Genomic DNA, 18105 nt, shown 5'->3' with positions numbered 1-18105 from the left:
TAGGTTTTTGTAACTGAAATTTGAAGCTTTGTGAACTGTTATTGTTTGTTCAGAAATAGTTTTATGTGGAAATAATTTATAGATGTTCTACCCATAAATTTGACTTTCCAAAAACAATTAGGTGGTGTTTAAAAGAATCCCAGACAAACTTTTGAAGTCACTGGATGCCTCAGCTTCTAAATAATTGCTAAACTGAAGAAATAAAGGTTGTACTACTAGGAATCTCAAGTTAGAATTAAGTGTTCTCCAAAGTGGAAGTTACAGGGTATAGTGCATTACAGGAACAAACTATTCAGCTCTCACCCCAGACACTCACACCTGCCTACCAGAATCATTAAAGTAGGTCAAACAATCCAACATGACCAGGCTTTAGTATGTGAGGCTGTTATATTCTAAGATGATTATAAACCAAAACAAACACTGAAATCAAAAGATAATACCTGAGACTAATTATCATATAGTTTGTTAGCCCTGATGTATCCCTTTCTGTAACAATAAAGGGGATATTACTGCCAAGAAAATTGTATTTTTGCATATCACTAAACATAAATTTTTGTCAGATAGCAATGTAGATGTATTTTAATCATCTTTCATTTGAGTAACCTTATGTAAAAAATAAATTAATACAATAATTTAGAAATTTTCAGTCTCTAAAAGAGGTTTTCAAATCTACTTGCAGTGAGGTTTTTAAGAAACATCTCCCATGTCCACATTGTGTTGTAATTTCTGCGCCATTTTTTTTTTTTTTTTTTTTTTTTTTTGGAGCTGCTTTCTTTTGCCTTTAAGGGGGGGGGCCTGCAATGAATGGATGTTTTGTTTGACTTCTTTGATGTCTTGAACTTTGTGTAGTTTTCTGTTTTTCTTCAACATACTGATTATAAATTTAGTTTGCATTTTCTGTTTGATTTCTTCAACTCTCTTCATTGCACCAATAATTTTATTCCATAGTTCGTGCTGGTATTTGACAGGTTCATTTCTATATTTTTCAAATTAAAATGAATTAGCCACTATAAATTCTTTACCAGCTGCTTTCCATAATGCTTTTGTTCACTTGATTTTGCTAGGATTGCTCTTCTTTTTAAAGTTTTTATGACACTAGGATTTATAGACCTGAACACCTTGCACATGTGGATGAGCATCATGCTTTGGCTGAGATGGATAGGCCCTGAATAGAAATAACACTTCCAGATACTGATGTTGAACTCGTGTGGCTACCTTCTGGTTGAATGCCAAGTTTGAGGAGGTTGAACTGAATGTTCCTAAAGACTTTTTTTTTAATTTTATTAGTTGTATATAGATTATCGGAACATATCCAAGCCTAATACTGTCGCCTAAGAACTGTGATTTGATAATACAAATATCTGAGATATAATTTTGATTATGCCATTTTTTTGTCTGTGGTAATAGTTTATTTTTGTTTTTTAATTGAGGTATCATTGGTTTACATTGTTGTGTATTGGAAGTATAGGATCTCCCCCCTCTCTGTGGTGATAGAATTTACACACATTACAATATGTGTCTTTAAACAAAGGTGACTTGCATTGCTAAATACTTTGTAAGTTAGTGCTCCACTTTTTCCATATAATTGGGTAGACTTTTCTGATGACCCTGTGTTGTATTAAAAGCTTTAGATGATGAAAATTATCTTGCTGTCTGCTATGAAAATAAAAATATACTGAGTGTACCTGTTTTTTTTTTTTTTTTGCTTTTGTTTTTGTTTTTAATTTATAAAGCACTGGGTACAGTCAGAAGCGCAGGAGGGTGAGAGAATTCACCAGAGCCAGAGGTGAGAGCAGAGCAGGAAGTACACTGCTGAGGGAGCAGTGGGCAGCAGGAGAGGTCTGCGCACCATCTGGGACCCTCACCCATGAGGCCGGGGATCGAACTGGCACTGCAGAGGCCGCAGGCAGCTTCGCAACCCAGCATTCAACCGCTGTGCCACCGGGGAGGCCCATGTACCTGTTTTTATGGTACCAAAAAGCCCAAATAATAAACAAACACCATTATTTTTGTTTCTTTTCTTGTAGCTATGTGCTGCTCATCTCCCAACTGAATCAGAGGCACCACATCATTATCAGGCAGTATGTCGTGCACTGTTTGCAGAAACAATGGAGCTACATACATTTCTTACTAAAATTAAGAGTGCAAAGGAGGTAAGTACTACTGCTTTTATAGTTATTGGCGTTGTAAAAGATAAACTTTAATTTTCAACTTTGTTCATTAATTAAAATATTTATTGCTATCTTTCCCAGTGAACATCATTTAGAATAGAAGCACTTATCCAAAAATCCTTTTCCCTTTGAGGCTTCTACCATCCACTCCTATCATTTTAAAACCTTTGTCAATGTCATCTATCATTTTGAGTAGTATCATTGACAAAAGGAAACTATAGCTTTGTATTCTTCACTTCCTGTCTATGTTAATTACTCAGCTTATTTCAGTCACGTTTGTAATAACCTGTGATCATTCTACTTTGGAAGTCCCTAATTAATCTAGCTCCCCATCACATATAAAGTAAAATTAAACTCTTTGGTATTGCTCTCAAGGCCCTCTTGGTATTTCACCTACTTGCCTTTTTCATTGTACCTTGTTTGCATTTTACGCTGTCCAATCAAATTTACTTAATTTCTGAATACAGTATATCATTGTACATTTATAATTCTTGCATATCCTGTTCTCCTGCCTGGAATTCTCTTCTCTCTTTTCTACTCGGTGAACTCCTATTTATCCACCAACACCATGTTCTTGTGTTGATTTCCCTCTTCAGCTAAGTGTTACAAACCTTCATAGCCTCTATATTTTAATCATCAGCTATTCTTGCATTTCTCAACTCCGTAGTAGTTATTTGCTCTTTGTAATTTTGTGCTAATACTGGGCCAGATGTTTCTTGAGAAAAATGACTGTGTTTTAAATCATCTTTCAATTAACTCTTTTTTTAAAATCTAAATGTTTTACTTTATATAATTCCTACATCTTTTTTTCATCTTTGCACAGTGTATGCATTTTCATTTTGGTTATATTACCCATACAATTGCACTCCTCCCCCTTATTTTGGCTCTAGTCCTTCCTTTCCCCGCCCTTCCCTCCACCCCGCCCCGTAGTGTGTCTCTGGTTTACAGTTGCTTGTTGATTTTGATTTTTACTTTGTATTGATAAGTCTTTTTCCTGGTCTCTTATTTAGGTTTTCTAAATTCCTTCTATGAGTGAGACCATCCGGTATTTTTCTTTTTCTTTCTGACTTATTTCGCTGAGCATGATCCCTTCTAGCTCCATCCATGTTGCTGCAAACTGCATGTGTTTATCTTTTTTGATTGCTGAGTAATATTCCATTGCGTGTATGTACCACATCTTCTTGATCCAGTCATCTATTTTTGGGCATTTGGGTTGTTTCCAAAGCTTAGCTATTGTAAAAAGTGTGTTATAAACATAGGGGTGCAGGTGCCCTTTGGAATTACTGTTTCTGTGTCATTTGGGTAAATACCTAGGAGTGGGATTGCTGGATCATATGGAAACTCTATGTTTAGTTGGGGGTCAGGAAATCTCCACACAGCTCTCCATAGTGGTTGGGCCAGTTTGCACTCCCACCAACAGTTCAGGAGAGTTCCTTTTTCTCCACAACCTCGCCAACATTTGTTGTTGCTCGTTTTTTAAATATGTGCCATTCTTACTGGTGTGAGATATAATCTCATTGTAGTTTTGATTTGCAGTTCCCTGATTACAAGTGATGTTGAACATCTTTTCATTTGCCTGTTGGCCATTTGCATTTCTTCTTCAGAGAAGCTTCTTTTTAGCTCTTCTGCCCATTTTTTGACTGGATTATTTTCTTTGTTTTTGTTGAGTCTCATCAGCTCTTTGCAGATTTTTGTGATCAGTCCTTTATCATTAGTGTTGTGTGCAAAAATGTTCTCCCAGTAGGTGGGGTTTCTCTTTGTTTTTGTTATTGTCTCTTTTGCTGTGCAGAAGCTCTTTAATTTGATGTAGTCCCAGCTGTTTATCTTTGCCTTCACTATCACTGCTTTGGGTGATGTGTCTGTAAAGATGTCTTTGAGGTACATGTCATGTAGTGTTTCGCGTATATTTCCTTCTAAGAATTTTATGGTTTCAGGTCTTATGTCTAGTTCTTTAATCCATTTTGAGTTGGTTTTTGTGCATGGTGTGAGGTAGTGGTCAAGCTTCATTCTTTTGCATGTAGTGACCCAGTTTTCCCAGCACCATTTACTGAACAAACTTTGTTTGCTCCAGTGCATATTCTTTGCTCCTTTGTCAAAGATTAGTTGACCATAAATCTGTGGGTTTATTTCTGGATTTTCTATTTGATTCCATTGGTCTGTGTGTCTGTTCTTGTTCCAATACCATGCAGTTTTGATGATTATGGCTTTGTAGTATAGTTTGAAGTCTGGGAGTGTGATGCCTCCATTCCCTTCTTTTTTTTTCAGAAGAGCTTTGACTATTTGGGGGTTTTGGTGATTCCATATGAATGTCATCAATAATTGTTCTATTTCTTTGAAGAATGACATTGAAATTTTTATTGGAATAGCATTGAATCTGTAGATTGCTTTTGATAGGATGGCCATTTTGATGATGTTAATTCTTCCAGTCCACGAGCAGGGGATATCTTTCTGAACTCTGACAAACATTTAGGCTGATGTCACAAGGTATGTTTATCTCTTTCCTAGATCTTCCTCCTCCATCTTTATGGAAAATCACTACAGTGATTCTGGGGATCATTTGCCTGGTGCTTCTTTTGTCTATTGGACTCTTAGCTCCAAAGTTTCTTTGTTTCTTCTTCTATTTCTTTAACAGTGTTTTATAGTTTTCTTTGTATAGGTCCTTTACCTCTTTTGTTAGATTTATTCCCAAGTATTTGATTTTTTTTTGTTTCAATAATAAAAGGGATGGTTTTTTTTATTTCTTCTTCTTCAGATTTATTGTTTGTGTATAGGAAGGTTACTGATTTTTTCATGTTGATTTTGTATCCTGCCACTTTACTAAACTGATTGATTAGTTGAATTAGTTTTTCTGTGGAGTTTTTGGGGTTCTCTATGTATATTTATCATCTGGAAATAGTGATAGTTTAACTTCTTCTTTTCCCATTTGGATTCCTTGTATGTCTTTCTCTTGTCTTATTGCTCTGGCTAGGACTTCCAGTATTATACTGAAAAGCAGTGGTGAGAGTAGACATCCTTGTCTTGTTACAGATCTTAAGTGAAATGCTTTCAGCTTTTCACCATTGAGAATGATACTGGCTGTTGGCTTGTCATATATGGCCTTTATGATGTTGAGGTATGTTCCTTGTATCCCAAGAATTTCAAGGGCTTTTATCATGAATGGGTGTTGTACTTTGTAGAAAGCTTTCTCAGCATCTATTGATATTATTATATAGTTTTTATATTTCTTTTTGTTGATGTGTTGGATGACGTTGATTGATTTTCGGACGTTGAACCATCCTTGTGTCCCTGGAATGAATCCTACTTGGTCGTGGTGAATTATCTTATGGATCCATTGTTGGATTCTGATAGCTAAAATTTTATTGAGGATTTTTTTTAAAGATTTATTTATATATTTGTACAAGCACTGGGTACAGTCAGAAGTGCGGGAGGGTGAGAGAATTCACCAGAGCCAGAGCGGGGAGCAGAGCAGGCAGAAGGACCGAAGTACACTGCTGAGGGGAGCAGCGGGCGCCAGGAGAGGTCTGCGCGCCATGTGGGACCCTCCACCTGTGGCCGGGGAGCAGCCGGGGATTGAACCGACGCTGCAGAGGCTGCGGGCAGCTTCGCAACCCAGCGCTCAACCGCTGCGCCACCTGGGAGGCCCTTATTGAGGATTTTTGCATCAGTGTTCATTAGAGAGATTGGCCTATAGTTTTCTTTTTTTGTGTTGTCCTTGTTCGGTTTTGGTATTAGTGTAATGTTGGCTTCATAGAATGTGTTTGGTATTATCCCTTCCTTCTCAATTTTTTGGAAGAGTTTGTGAAGGATAGGCACTAATTTGTATCTGAATGTTTGGTAGAATTCATTTGTAAATCCATCAGGTCCTGGGCTTTTGTTTTTGGGGAGGTTTTTGATTACCATTTCATTTTCGCTGCATGTAATTGGTCTGTTTAGGTGTTCTCTTTCTTCATTATCTAGCTTTTGGTGATTGTAGAGTTGTAGGAATTAGTCCATCTCTTCTAGATTGTTGAACTTGTTTGCATATAACTGTTCATAGTAGTTTCTGATTATTCTTTTGATTTCTGCTGTGTCCATTGTGATTTCTCCTCTTTCATTTGTGATCCTGTTTATTTGTATTTTCTCCCGTTTTTCCTTTGTGAGCCTGGCTAGGGGTTTGTCTATTTTATTTATTTTTTTGAAGAACCAGCTTTTGGTTTCTCAGTTAATAACTCTTCTTTTTTTTTTTTTTTTATTTATTTTTTTTTAATAGAGGCATGCTTTATTTATTTGTTTGCTGGTTTGTTTGTTTGTTCTGTTCATACATGCACTGGGTACAGTCAGAAGCGCGGGAGGGTGAGAGAATTCACCAGAGCCAGAGCGGGGAGCAGAGCAGGCAGAGGGACCGAAGTACACTGCTGAGGGGAGCAGTGGGCTGCAGGAGAGGTCTGCACGCCATGCGGGACCCTCCTCCGGTGGCCGGGGAGCAGCCGGGGATCGAACCGGCGCCGCAGAGGCCGCGTGCAGCTTCGCAACCCAGCGCTCAACCGCTGCGCCACCGGGGAGGCCCCAGTTAATAACTCTTAATGCAGTATGCGAACATAGGCAATACTCTAGAAATATTTGTGGAACTGAAATAATTTATACATTATGACTATGTTTTTCCAGAACTTCAAGATTTACTGCAGGTTGAAGTCAGTTTGAGAAACATTTCTAACTATTACAAACTTTTCAGCCAGACTAAATCTAGTAAATCAGAGACCTTTTGTGGTGCTATGGGTGGATCTTTCAGTTCTTTTGCCATTCATTAAAGTAACACATACAAATTTATTTAATGGTGACCCTTGATAAGGCAAATTGTAAAATATGTGTAATTCCTAATACTTAAGAACATTCTGTACCATTTAATTACAACTTTCATGATATGTGAATTCCCTATCAACACTAAGATTTTAGGAATGAAGTCCCACAGGATTCAAATGAATTTCTTTTTTCTCTGCAATGTATGTGGCTATGTTGAAATTATAGACTTTTCATCCATGTTTATGTACATATGGTAGTTATTTTCACCTTTTTTCAAGAGTACTAAATTCACCTTAGTAATAAAATACTGTTATTTGATATTTTTCTAAAGATCTCAAATTTATGAAGGTATCAGACTGCCTTCTGTGCCTATGAGTTAATCAATCCAAGTGGATTTTCAAAGTAACAGTTTCTGATTCAACAAAATAAAAATATTAGATTATCAATGATGTTTCGAATAACTTTATATCTGTGTGTGTATAAAATTAATATGAAATTTTAGCAAAAAGACATTTGAACTCCATAGCTGGTGATGTCTCTGATTTGATAGGCCAAAAGTAATTTAATTATATTACATCACATATATGCTAAATTGGCAGCTTATTTAAATATAAAACAGTGTTCTGTTTTTTCATGATGATTTCCATCGTAAAAAGTGAATGAGGTCCTTTAAGGTTATTCTCTGAATAACAGAGATGTGGATAAGTCTGCTGTTACTGTGTCTCAGAGGCAATATGATATCCTCGAGAGTAAGTACATATTACAGTGTCTCACAAGCAAGTTGATATCCTGTACGTAAGTATAGAGGTACTATCTAAGCAATCCATTTAGTGCATCAGGTTGTATGAAAGAAGAGATAGCCTGAACCCTAGTGCCAATGACCCACTGCAGCTGAGCTGAGCGGAGCAGACCTGTGAGCCAGAGGGAAAATTTGTATTTGAAGAAAAAGAGGGTACACACACATGTATATATCTGTCTCTCACAAATAGGAACAGGATGGGAGAAGTGAAAGTATAATGTATTTTGAGATAAGAAGTAAGAGGGGAATGTGAAATGGGAAAAGACATAGTATCAGCTGAGATAAAATAATTTTCATACCAGAAAGTCAATTTTATTTTATGTTCCTAGCATGCTCTCACCATCGTCTCATATTGAAGAATGTAGTATAATTGTTGCCCCCAATCTCCAGTAAATATGTTCTTTATTTATTATACAGATAAACTTTATTATAGTAGAATAAAACTTGATGTATCAGAGAATACAGTGTTTAAAATGAATCCTTTTGAAAGAAGAATCCTTTTTTTCAAGCAGATATTCTCTCATTTTATATGTAAAATATATTAGCAGTGGTCATTTTTAAGGCGCCTTTATTGTTGATAAATCATGTTTTTTCACTTATTATTCATGTGGCCTCTTAAACAAATAGCCTTTACTATATATATTTCTGTTTACTTATCTTTAAACAGGGAGGAGGGAACAGTTAGAGATGTTAAGGTTCCTTCTAGTCATAAAATTCTCTACAGTTCTGTGAGTAAATGTTCATTCAACAAACTTTCCCTCATTTTTGTTCCTCTTGTATAGAAAAAAGGTTAATAGGTAAACATTTTAAGTACATTCCTAGTAAAATTTGCTATTAAGTTATACACTGCTTTATATTAAATTTTAATTTGGGGATGGATTTTATAGGAAAACTATGTGGTGCTGTAGATACAGTAATCAAATTCCAGTATGCTGTAGTCCTTTTAAAAACCTAGATTTTATTTTATTTAATTTTTTTTTTTTTTTAGTTAGTGAGCTAGCTGTAACAGTCAATATTGATGTCAGTATGACTCAAATTCTCTACCTGAAGGTATTGGTAGAATAAATAAAATCCCAGTAAAGAAGAAATTTCTAATATTGTAATATTAGTTACAAATGAATGAACACTAAAAATAATTGAACATTCTGAAACATGTTCATATTATTGCAATATGAACTTATATTAGAGGGCACATAAAATAGATGAAGTTGTTATTTCTCTATTCTGGGAGATTATGTATTCAAAGTGATGAAAATTTTCTTCCCCTTGCACTTTTATATATCATACATAACCCTAGTACTAAGGCACAGTATTCCAAACTCATTGTCTTTGAGGTATAAGATAGCAGATAGAGTTAAGCCATCTTAGATTTCTTCAGCAGGCTGTACAGGTGTGGATTGTCACTTCTGATTATACGATTATAATGATCTTTGATCTCTTCTCAAATGTGACTGCAACTGCAGTTCTTAATTAGTTTCCTGTTGACATCTTAAACTTCTCATAAACTATGTCTTCATTCACCCTTTTAATTATGGTTTGTTGTTTGCATCTGTCAGGCCTCATCTAGAAGGATATTGCAGCCCTCCCTTAAATAAGCATATATATTTATTGCAGTCAGCCTTTTTACAAATAAAAATCCCATTTCTTTCCTGGAAGCCATTGCAACTTGTCATCTTGTTGGTTTTTCTTACTAATTGATCTCTGCTACACAACTTAATCACACTGAGGGCAGCAACATCTTCTAATTCACTGCTGTATCCCCAGTATAATATGGCTTCTATAAATATTTGATCAGTGTTGAATGAATTAAAGAATCTGTGGTTCAGTATTGTAGATCTGCTTTCCTATCACATATCTTGACTCTTCATCCCCTGACACTCTTGTCTCTAGCAAAGCCTCTTTCATATTCTTACTGCCTGTGCCTTCCTCATGCAGTGGCTGCCATTTTTTTTGCCTGGTCTATGGCAAAGCCTCCTAAGGTTTCTTAGAATTGACACTTCCACAAGATAGAGGTTCATCGAGAAGAGGAAGAGGAGCCCTGACCAGGAGTCCCCAGAGCCCTAATAGAAGCAGCCCCTCTTCCTGGAACTTACTCTGATAAGCCCACCCCTAATATAAGCCCCCCTCAGCTCCTTGTTAACTCCAAGAAACTGTGACCTCAAACCAACCCAAGCCCTTGCAGTGCCCCTTCTCTCTCTACCTGGGTTTGGCAGCCCTTATTTTGTTGTGCTCTGCCAAACAGAGCAAGCCCTGCAGTAGTACAGTTATCTCAGAAGTTTAGATTTAGATTCTAAATGTTTATATGATTCTCACTTACATGTGACTTTATTTTAAACCTCATCGGTCAAATTCTTCTGAATGGTTATATCTTACTCCAAATTTAGTAATATCCTGTAATGGGAGATGATTTCCAGGTGCTCATATTGGCACCAGTTTATTCTAAGGTGGTAATGTTTGACCAGATATTGAAATAATAGGGTCAGAAGATGAATTGGACAGAAGATGAATTCACAGAAGATTATATGAATGTTCTTATACCTTATAAGCACAATTACCATTGTGACACTTTATTAAGCAATTTCAGCTGGGCCTATTTAAGAAATCATAATTTCATGATGAAACCACTGAGCTCAGTTTTTTCTTAAATAAGACTATTAGTAAAATAGTTTGCTTAAAATAGAATATTACATATATACATATGCATTTTCTATTACTACAGGGAAAACAATGTTTTTGGAATTGACTAAGACTTACAAAATATTTTTAATGTTTTTTGAAATCACATAGCCACATTTTATAACCTGCAATTAGTTACCAAAAAAATATATAAACATTTCCCACCCACCATGTCTTACCAACGAATAACCACATTCACCTGTGTCATAATACCATTTCAATTAACATATGAGTCATACTAAGATATTTGCTTATGACATGACTTCAGACTGTCTTCTGCTTGTATATACTCACAGAGATGAAGCCATCAGACATCTACCTCATTCACATATTGGAAAAGCATTTTAATTAGCCTTCTCAAATTCCCTGCCTCTCTCTCTCCTCATGCCTGCTCTAACACCTCCAATAATAAAACTGTGGTATTTAAGTTGGACATTTCTTCCTGGAGCTAAAATGGATTTATATTCTTCCAAGTGGTGAACATTTTTTTTTTAAGTCTTTTTTTTGTTGTTAAAGATTTTTTAATTTATTTATACAAGCACTGGGTACAGTCAGAAGCGCGGGAGAGTGAGAGAATTCACCAGAGCCAGAGCAGGGAGCAGAACAGGCAGAAGGACTGAAGTACACTGCTGAGGGGAGCAGCGGGCGGCAGGAGAGGTCTGCACGCCAATGAACATATTTTTTTCTAAAGAGAAAATCTACCACCAGATGTTCAATTAGATCATCATGTGTAGCTTTTCAGGGTCTTTATCATGTCAGTCTTTTTTCTGTTTGATTTATTGTTTTATGAATGTTAGTAAATATACAAAGTACTCACCTCTTCTGCATTAAATTTTACCCATTTATATCCAAGATATCTTTGCTCTAATTGTCATTCTCCCTATTAAAATATTTCAGAAAAACAGTTTTACCTGAGATAATGTAAGAATTCTTATACATTTTGAAGTTCTTTTTTATTTCAATTTTATTAATTTCATTTAATATTAAAAATACACATGTTTCAAAATTGAAGAGGCATAAAAATATTACTGTAAATTGTACCCTTCTAGCAAAAAATACTTCTGATTTCATCTTTGTCCTTTGAGAGATAGTTTATTCAAAACTAATGAAAATATACCCATATTTTGTCTTCTTTACTCTGTTCTGATCTTTAATTTTTTTTCTTTTAATAATATATATTGGAGATCATTTCGTGTCAATGTATAGTTTCTACTTCTCTCGTGTCTTCATAATATTTTGTTGTGTGGCTATACTGTAATTGATTTAATCAGTTCTCTAGACAACTATTAAGTTACTTCCAATTTTTTGCTTTTACAAACAGTGCTGCAAGTGGATAATTTTTAACCTGTTATTCTTGGGTGTGATGATTTAGGTGGGACAAGTTCCAGGAAATACACTTGCTGGGTGAAAGGAAATGTGCATGTAAAGTTTCCACAAAATATTAAATTTTCTGCCATGGAGGTTTTACTACTTGGTATTTTCCTTAGCAATGTGTGAGCAGGTGTCTATTTTCCTACATCTTCACTGTGTTTTCTAAGTGATAACTGAAAATTTGTATCTCATAATTTTAGCTTAGTTTCCTTACTATGAATGCTTAAGAGCCATTTGTTTCCTAAATTTGCCTTTTGAACATATTTCTAATTTTTTTTCCTGCTTTGTATTTTTAAATATATAGGTATACTTTCTATGATATAATTTGTAAATCTTGTCTATATTTTAATGAGAATTTTGTAATGATCATCTTGATCATCTTTGTATTTCTTTAGGTGTGAAGAATTAATGGGTATAAAAACTTGCAAGGGCACATGTGTATAGGAGATACTGTTAAGTCCAGCTGTTTGGGAACAGAGACAGTCACTACTCTGCCTGTTCTCTGTGTGTGTGTGTGTGAGAGTGTGTGTGTACAACAATATTGGAAGAACAGAAGAGTGATATTCCTTTCATAGAAACTAGAAATAAATTTCCTGCATTTTGATAACTTCATCTGTAGTTTTTATAATTTTTGTAGTAAACCATATAAATTCAAATTAAACTTTATAGAATATCAATTTATAGTTTAGTATCTTAACAATTTAAATCTTTACAGTACATAAAATGTTGTGACTTTCTCATGTTTTCTTGTAGTTGCTATGGTAGCTGTTATCTTATTCCTAATCCACTTCTTGGGAAGGAATTTATTATTTCATCTATAGGAATGTGCCATAAAGCTTGATGAAAATATGAATCATATGCTTTACTAATTAGCTATTGACTCCTTAATATGCATAGGGGATTTCAATTATCAGAAAAAACTGCTGGGAGAGTGTTGTACCTTAATTTCTAAAGTATTGATTTTGACTGATAATATGATAAAATATTTTATTTCTTCAGGATTTTTTTGGTAAAAAATCTGAATTCAAAAGGGCATTTGTGTGACTGATGTACATGCTTTATTATTGACAATATTTGTATTAGTGACTTTGTTTCTTATGAAATGTATTTAATAGTCTGATTTTTTGAAAGGCATGTTTACTTATTTGCTGATTATAAAAAAAGGGGTTGTTTGTTCAAAGGGTTATTTAACCATATTTCTTTTTATACTTATAAACATGTACCTATTGTGTGGGGGAATATCATTAAATGATAGTTTTAACTGGAAAATGGTGATGATTTTAAATGATGTTATAAAAATATTTTAATGCATGAATATATTTGTAAGGTCAGTTTCATCTAAAGAGACATTTGTATGTCAGCTATTATTGAACCTACACAGGTGAATTTAAATTATTCTCTGAGCATTTGATATGCTTATAATTCAGAGTTTATTTTATTTATTTTTAAGATGCCAGGAACTGAAAATGTTGGCAGGAAGCAAGTTCTAATTGCTAGTTTGAGAATGGTTATGTCAGAAATGGGGAAAGTTAATTGCCACATGGGTGCTCTCAATTAGAACTTTCTCACCATATTCTAAGCACAGGTTGGCATCTGTTACTACATTTATGCAAGCAAAAAAAAAAATCATTCAGAAGTTAAAATATAATTGTCAGAAGCTTGTCTTTGAAATTAGAAAAACCTGTAATTTATTTTCAAATAACTCATTTGTTTTGCTACTAACTAGAAAACCTGAAATTTCTCGCTTTATATTTGTTTAAGCTTTTTCAATTATTGACAGATTCTCAACAATTTTGTATTGATTTATTCCTAAGTCTGAATTTGACTTTATGAAAAGTCTAGAGAGAGGTCTCATTTGGTAAAAGAATAAATGTTTTTATGATAGAATAGAAGTGCTCACAATCAAGTCCTCATAGGTATTCACTGACATAGTAACTAATACCTACTAACACGGAATTTGGGCAGACTTTCTTCTTATTTTTTTGGTATTACTGCATGTAATGTTAACAAATACAGAAAGTAATTATTGTTACCTGCATTTTATAAATGAGAAAATCAAGCAGGATTAGAGCATTTAAATAACTTGTTCAAAGACACATAACTAAGGAGTATCTGAGCTGTGTTTGTGCTGCTGTTTAGAGAAATAAACACGAAAAGCCCAACAGGTTTTTTATTTTCCCTTGTCAGTGAACAAAATAACACAAAAATTATCTCCTGGAAGCTTACAATCTAGCAGGGAGAAGCAGACTGTAAACATTAAGTAAATTATATAGGCTGAAGGCAAGATGAGCTTTGAAAAGCACTTAAAACTAGGGGGATTGCTGGTGGCATAGAGTTGGGTTTGGAATTTATATCAGATCATCAAAGAATCCCCTACTGAGAATGAGAATATGAGCAAATTGGCTGAGTAGATATCTAGGGATAGCTCCATTCTAGAGAAATGTAGATGCCCTAAGGAAGGCTAGAGTAGGAAGAAATAGTAAGAGGTGGGGCACTTACTGCCAGCTCTCATTTTACAGGAGAGGAGAGAGTACTACTGCTGTTAGAGTCACAGCCTGGTAGAGTCCCAGGGTAGCCAGAGGCAGTTTACCTTTTTAAATCTTTAACCATTTCAATTGTAAAAAAAAAAAAAAAAAAAAAAAAACCAACAATACGTTATTTGTCCTTAATTGGGGGAGAGGGTGGAGCCTGGGTTATAGTCCTCAGAGGAACAAAATAAATATTTACATGTCTTCTTTTTGGTCTCACTAAATTCTAGTTTGGGTATTTCTTGAAGATTGTAAACTTGTGTCTAAAACTATGACTTTAAATCATCAGAGATTTTTATTTTGTTTATTTTTTTTAAATAAATTATGTTTTTATATTCCCCATACAATTGCAACCCTCTTATTTTGACCCCAATCCCTCCCCTCCGCCCCCCAACCCCCATAGAGTGTCTCTGGTTCATAGTTGTTTGTTGATTGTGATTTTCACTTTCTTATAGTTATTCATTTTCCTGGTCCCTTAATTTAAGTTTTCTAGATTCCTGCTATGAGTGAGACCATCCAGTATTTTTCTTTTTCTTTCTGGCTTATTTCGCTGAGCATGATCCCTTCCAGCGCCATCCATGTTGCTGCAAATTGCATGTGTTTATCTTTTTTGAATGCTGAGTAATATTCCATGGTGTATATGTACCACATCTTCATGATCCAGTCATCTATTTTTGGGCATTTGGGTTGTTTCCAAAGCTTAGCTATTGTAAACAGTGCTGCTATAAACATAGGGGTGCAGGTGCTGTTTGGAATTGATGTTTCTGTGTCCTTTGGGTAAATACCTAGGAGTGGAATTGCTGGATCATATGGAAACTCTATGTTTAGTAGGTCCAGAAATATCCACACAGCTCTCCATAGTGGTTGGACCAGTTTGCACTCCTACCAACAGTACTGGAGAGTTCCTTTTTCTCCACATCCTCGCCAACATTTGTTGTTGCTAGTTATTTTAATATGTGCCATTCTCACTGGTGTAAGATGGTATCTCATGGTAGTTTTGATTTGCATTTCCCTGGTTACAAGTGATGTTGAACATTTTTTCATATGCCTGTTGGCCATTTGTATTTCCTCTTCAGAAAAGTTTCTTTTTAGCTCTTCTGCCCATTTTTTGACTGGATTATTTTCTTTGTTTGTGTTGAGTCTCATCAGCTCTTTGCAGATTTTTGTGATCAGTCCTTTATCATTTAGTGCTGTATGCAAAAATGTTCTCCAGTTGGTGGGGTTTCTCTTTGTTTCTGTTATTGTCTCTTTTGCTGTGCAGAAGCTCTTTAATTTGATGTAGTCCCAGCTGTTTATCTTTGCCTTCACTATCACTGCTTTGGGTGATGTGTCTGTAAAGATGTCTTTGATGTGCATATCACGTAGTGTTTCAGGTATATTTCCTTCTAAGTATTTTATGGTTTCAGGTCTTATGTCTAGTTCTTTAATCCATTTTGAGTTGGTTTTTGTGCACGGTGTGAGGTAGTGGTCAAGCTTCATTCTTTTGCATGTAGTGACCCAGTTTTCCCAGCACCATTTATTGAACAAACTTTGTTTGCTCCAGTGCATATTCTTTGCTCCTTTGTCAAAGATTAGTTGACCATAAATCTGTGGGTTTATTTCTGGATTTTCTATTTGATTCCATTGGTCTGTGTGTCTGTTCTTGTTCCAATACCATGCAGTTTTGATGATTATGGCTTTGTAGTATAGTTTGAAGTCTAGGAGTGTGATGCCTCCATTCTCTTCTTTTTTTTTCAGGAGAGCTTTGGCTATTTGGTGTTTTCAGCGATTCCATATGAATGTCATCAATAATTGTTCTATTTCTTTGAAGAATGACATTGAAATTTTTATTGGAATAGCATTGAATCTGTATATTGCTTTTGGGAGGATGGCCATTTTAATAATGTTTATTCTTCCAATCCATGAGCAGGGGATGTCTTTCCATTTCTTTGTGTCTTCTTCTATTTCTTTTAACAGTGTTTTATAGTTTTCTTTGTATAGGTCCTTTACCTCTTTTGTTAGATTTATTCCCAGGTATTTGATTTTTTTTGTTTCGATAATAAAAGGGATGGTTTTTTTGATTTCTTCTTCTTCAGATTTATTGTTTGTGTATGGGAAGGCTACTGACTTTTGCGTGTTGATTTTGTATCCTGCCACTTTACTGAACTGATTGATGAATTAGTTGACCATAATTAGTTTTTCTGTGGAGTTTTTGGGGTTCTCTATGTTTATTATCATATCATCTGCAAATAGTGATAGTCTGACTTCTTCTTTTCCTATTTGGATTCCTTGTATGTCTTTCTCTTGTCTTATTGCTCTGGCTAGGACTTCCAGTATTATACTGAAAAGCAGTGGTGAGAGTGGACATCCTTGTCTTGTTCCAGATCTTAATGGAAATGCTTTCAGCTTTTCACCATTGAGAATGATACTGGCTGTTGGCTTGTCATATATGGCCTTTATGATATTCAGGTATGTTCCTTATATCCCAAGAATTTCAAGGGCTTTTATCATGAGTGGGTGTTGCGCTTTGTCGAAAGCGTTCTCAGCATCTATTGATATTATCATATGGTTTTTATATTTCTTTTTGTTGATGTGTTGGATAACGTTGATTGATTTTCAGATGTTGAACCATCCTTGTGTCCCTGGCATGAATCCTATTTGGTCGTGGTGAATTATCTTATGGATACATTGTTGGATTCTGGTAGCTAAAATTTTATTGAGGATTTTTGCATCAGTGTTCATTAGGGAGATTGGCCTGTAGTTTTCCTTTTTTGTGTTGTCCTTGTTTGGTTTTGGTATTAGTGTAATGTTGGCTTCATAGAACAAGTTAGGTATTATCCCTTCCTTCTCAATTTTTTGGAAGAGTTTGTGAAGGATAGGCACTAATTCGTCTCTGAATGTTTGGTAGAATTCATTTGTAAATCCATCAGGTCCTGGGCTTTTGTTTTTGGGGAGGTTTTTGATTACCATTTCAATTTCGCTGCTTGTAATTGGTCTGTTTAGGTGTTCTATTTCTTCTTTATCTAGCTTTGGGTCATTGTAGAGTTGTAGGAATTTGTCCATCTCCTCTAGATTGTTGAACTTGTTTCCATATAACTGTTCATAGTAGTTAGTGATTATTCTTTTGATTTCTGCTGTGTCCGTTCTGATTTCTCCTCTTTCATTTGTGATCCTGTTTATTTGTGCTTTCTCCCGTTTTTCCTTTGTGAGCCTGGCTAGGGGTTTGTCTATTTTAGTTTCAATTTCATTTATTTCTGCTTTGGTTTTTATTATTTCTTTTCTTCTACTGGTTTTGGGGTTTTTTTTTTTGTTGTTGTTCTTTTCTAGATCTTTGACCTTCGATATTAGGTTATTTCTTTGAGTTCTTTCTTGTTTCTTGATGTGAGCCTCTATTGCTATATATTTTCCTCTTATTACTGCTTTTGCTGCATCCCATACATTTAGGAAATTGGTGTTCTCCTTGTCAGTTAATTCAAAGAATTTTTTTTATTTCTTCTTTGATCTCCTCATTAGTCCAGTGGTCTTCCAGTCGTGCAGTTTCCAATCTCCATGAGGTAGGAGAGTTCTTTGCCTTCTTTTTTGGTTTCTAGCTTGATGCCTTCATGGTCAGAAAAGATGGTTGGTATGATTTCAATCTTGGGGTATCTGTTGATGTTTGTCTTGTGTCCCAGTATGTGATTGATCCTGGAGAATGATCTGTGTGCGCTTGAGAAAAATGTGTATGCCGTTTTTTTGGGGGTTTAGTGTTCTATAGATGTCTGTTAAGCCCAAGCGCTCTAGATCCTTATTTAGAGATTTAGTG

General features: G+C 35.1%; 1 protein-coding gene across 6 annotated transcripts in view; it reads left to right on the top strand.

The window, feature by feature from the left end:
* Positions 1-18105, top strand: part of SPIRE1 (spire type actin nucleation factor 1) — a 174345-nt gene that overhangs the window by 89763 nt on the left and 66477 nt on the right. For all 6 annotated transcript variants that reach the window (XM_037508869.2, XM_054694224.1, XM_037508868.2 and 3 more), the window contains one exon: positions 2028-2153. In XM_037508869.2, coding sequence (XP_037364766.1) covers positions 2028-2153 — 126 coding nt within the window. The remainder of the gene's footprint in view (positions 1-2027; positions 2154-18105) is intronic.

Source organism: Talpa occidentalis, unplaced genomic scaffold (genome assembly GCF_014898055.3).
Source record: "Talpa occidentalis isolate TD23 unplaced genomic scaffold, MPIMG_talOcc4v2.1 talOcc4.13, whole genome shotgun sequence".
Classification (NCBI taxonomy): Eukaryota; Metazoa; Chordata; class Mammalia; order Eulipotyphla; family Talpidae; genus Talpa; species Talpa occidentalis.
Note: the sequence above shows the minus strand (reverse complement) of the source record. Positions and strands in the feature narration are given on the sequence as shown.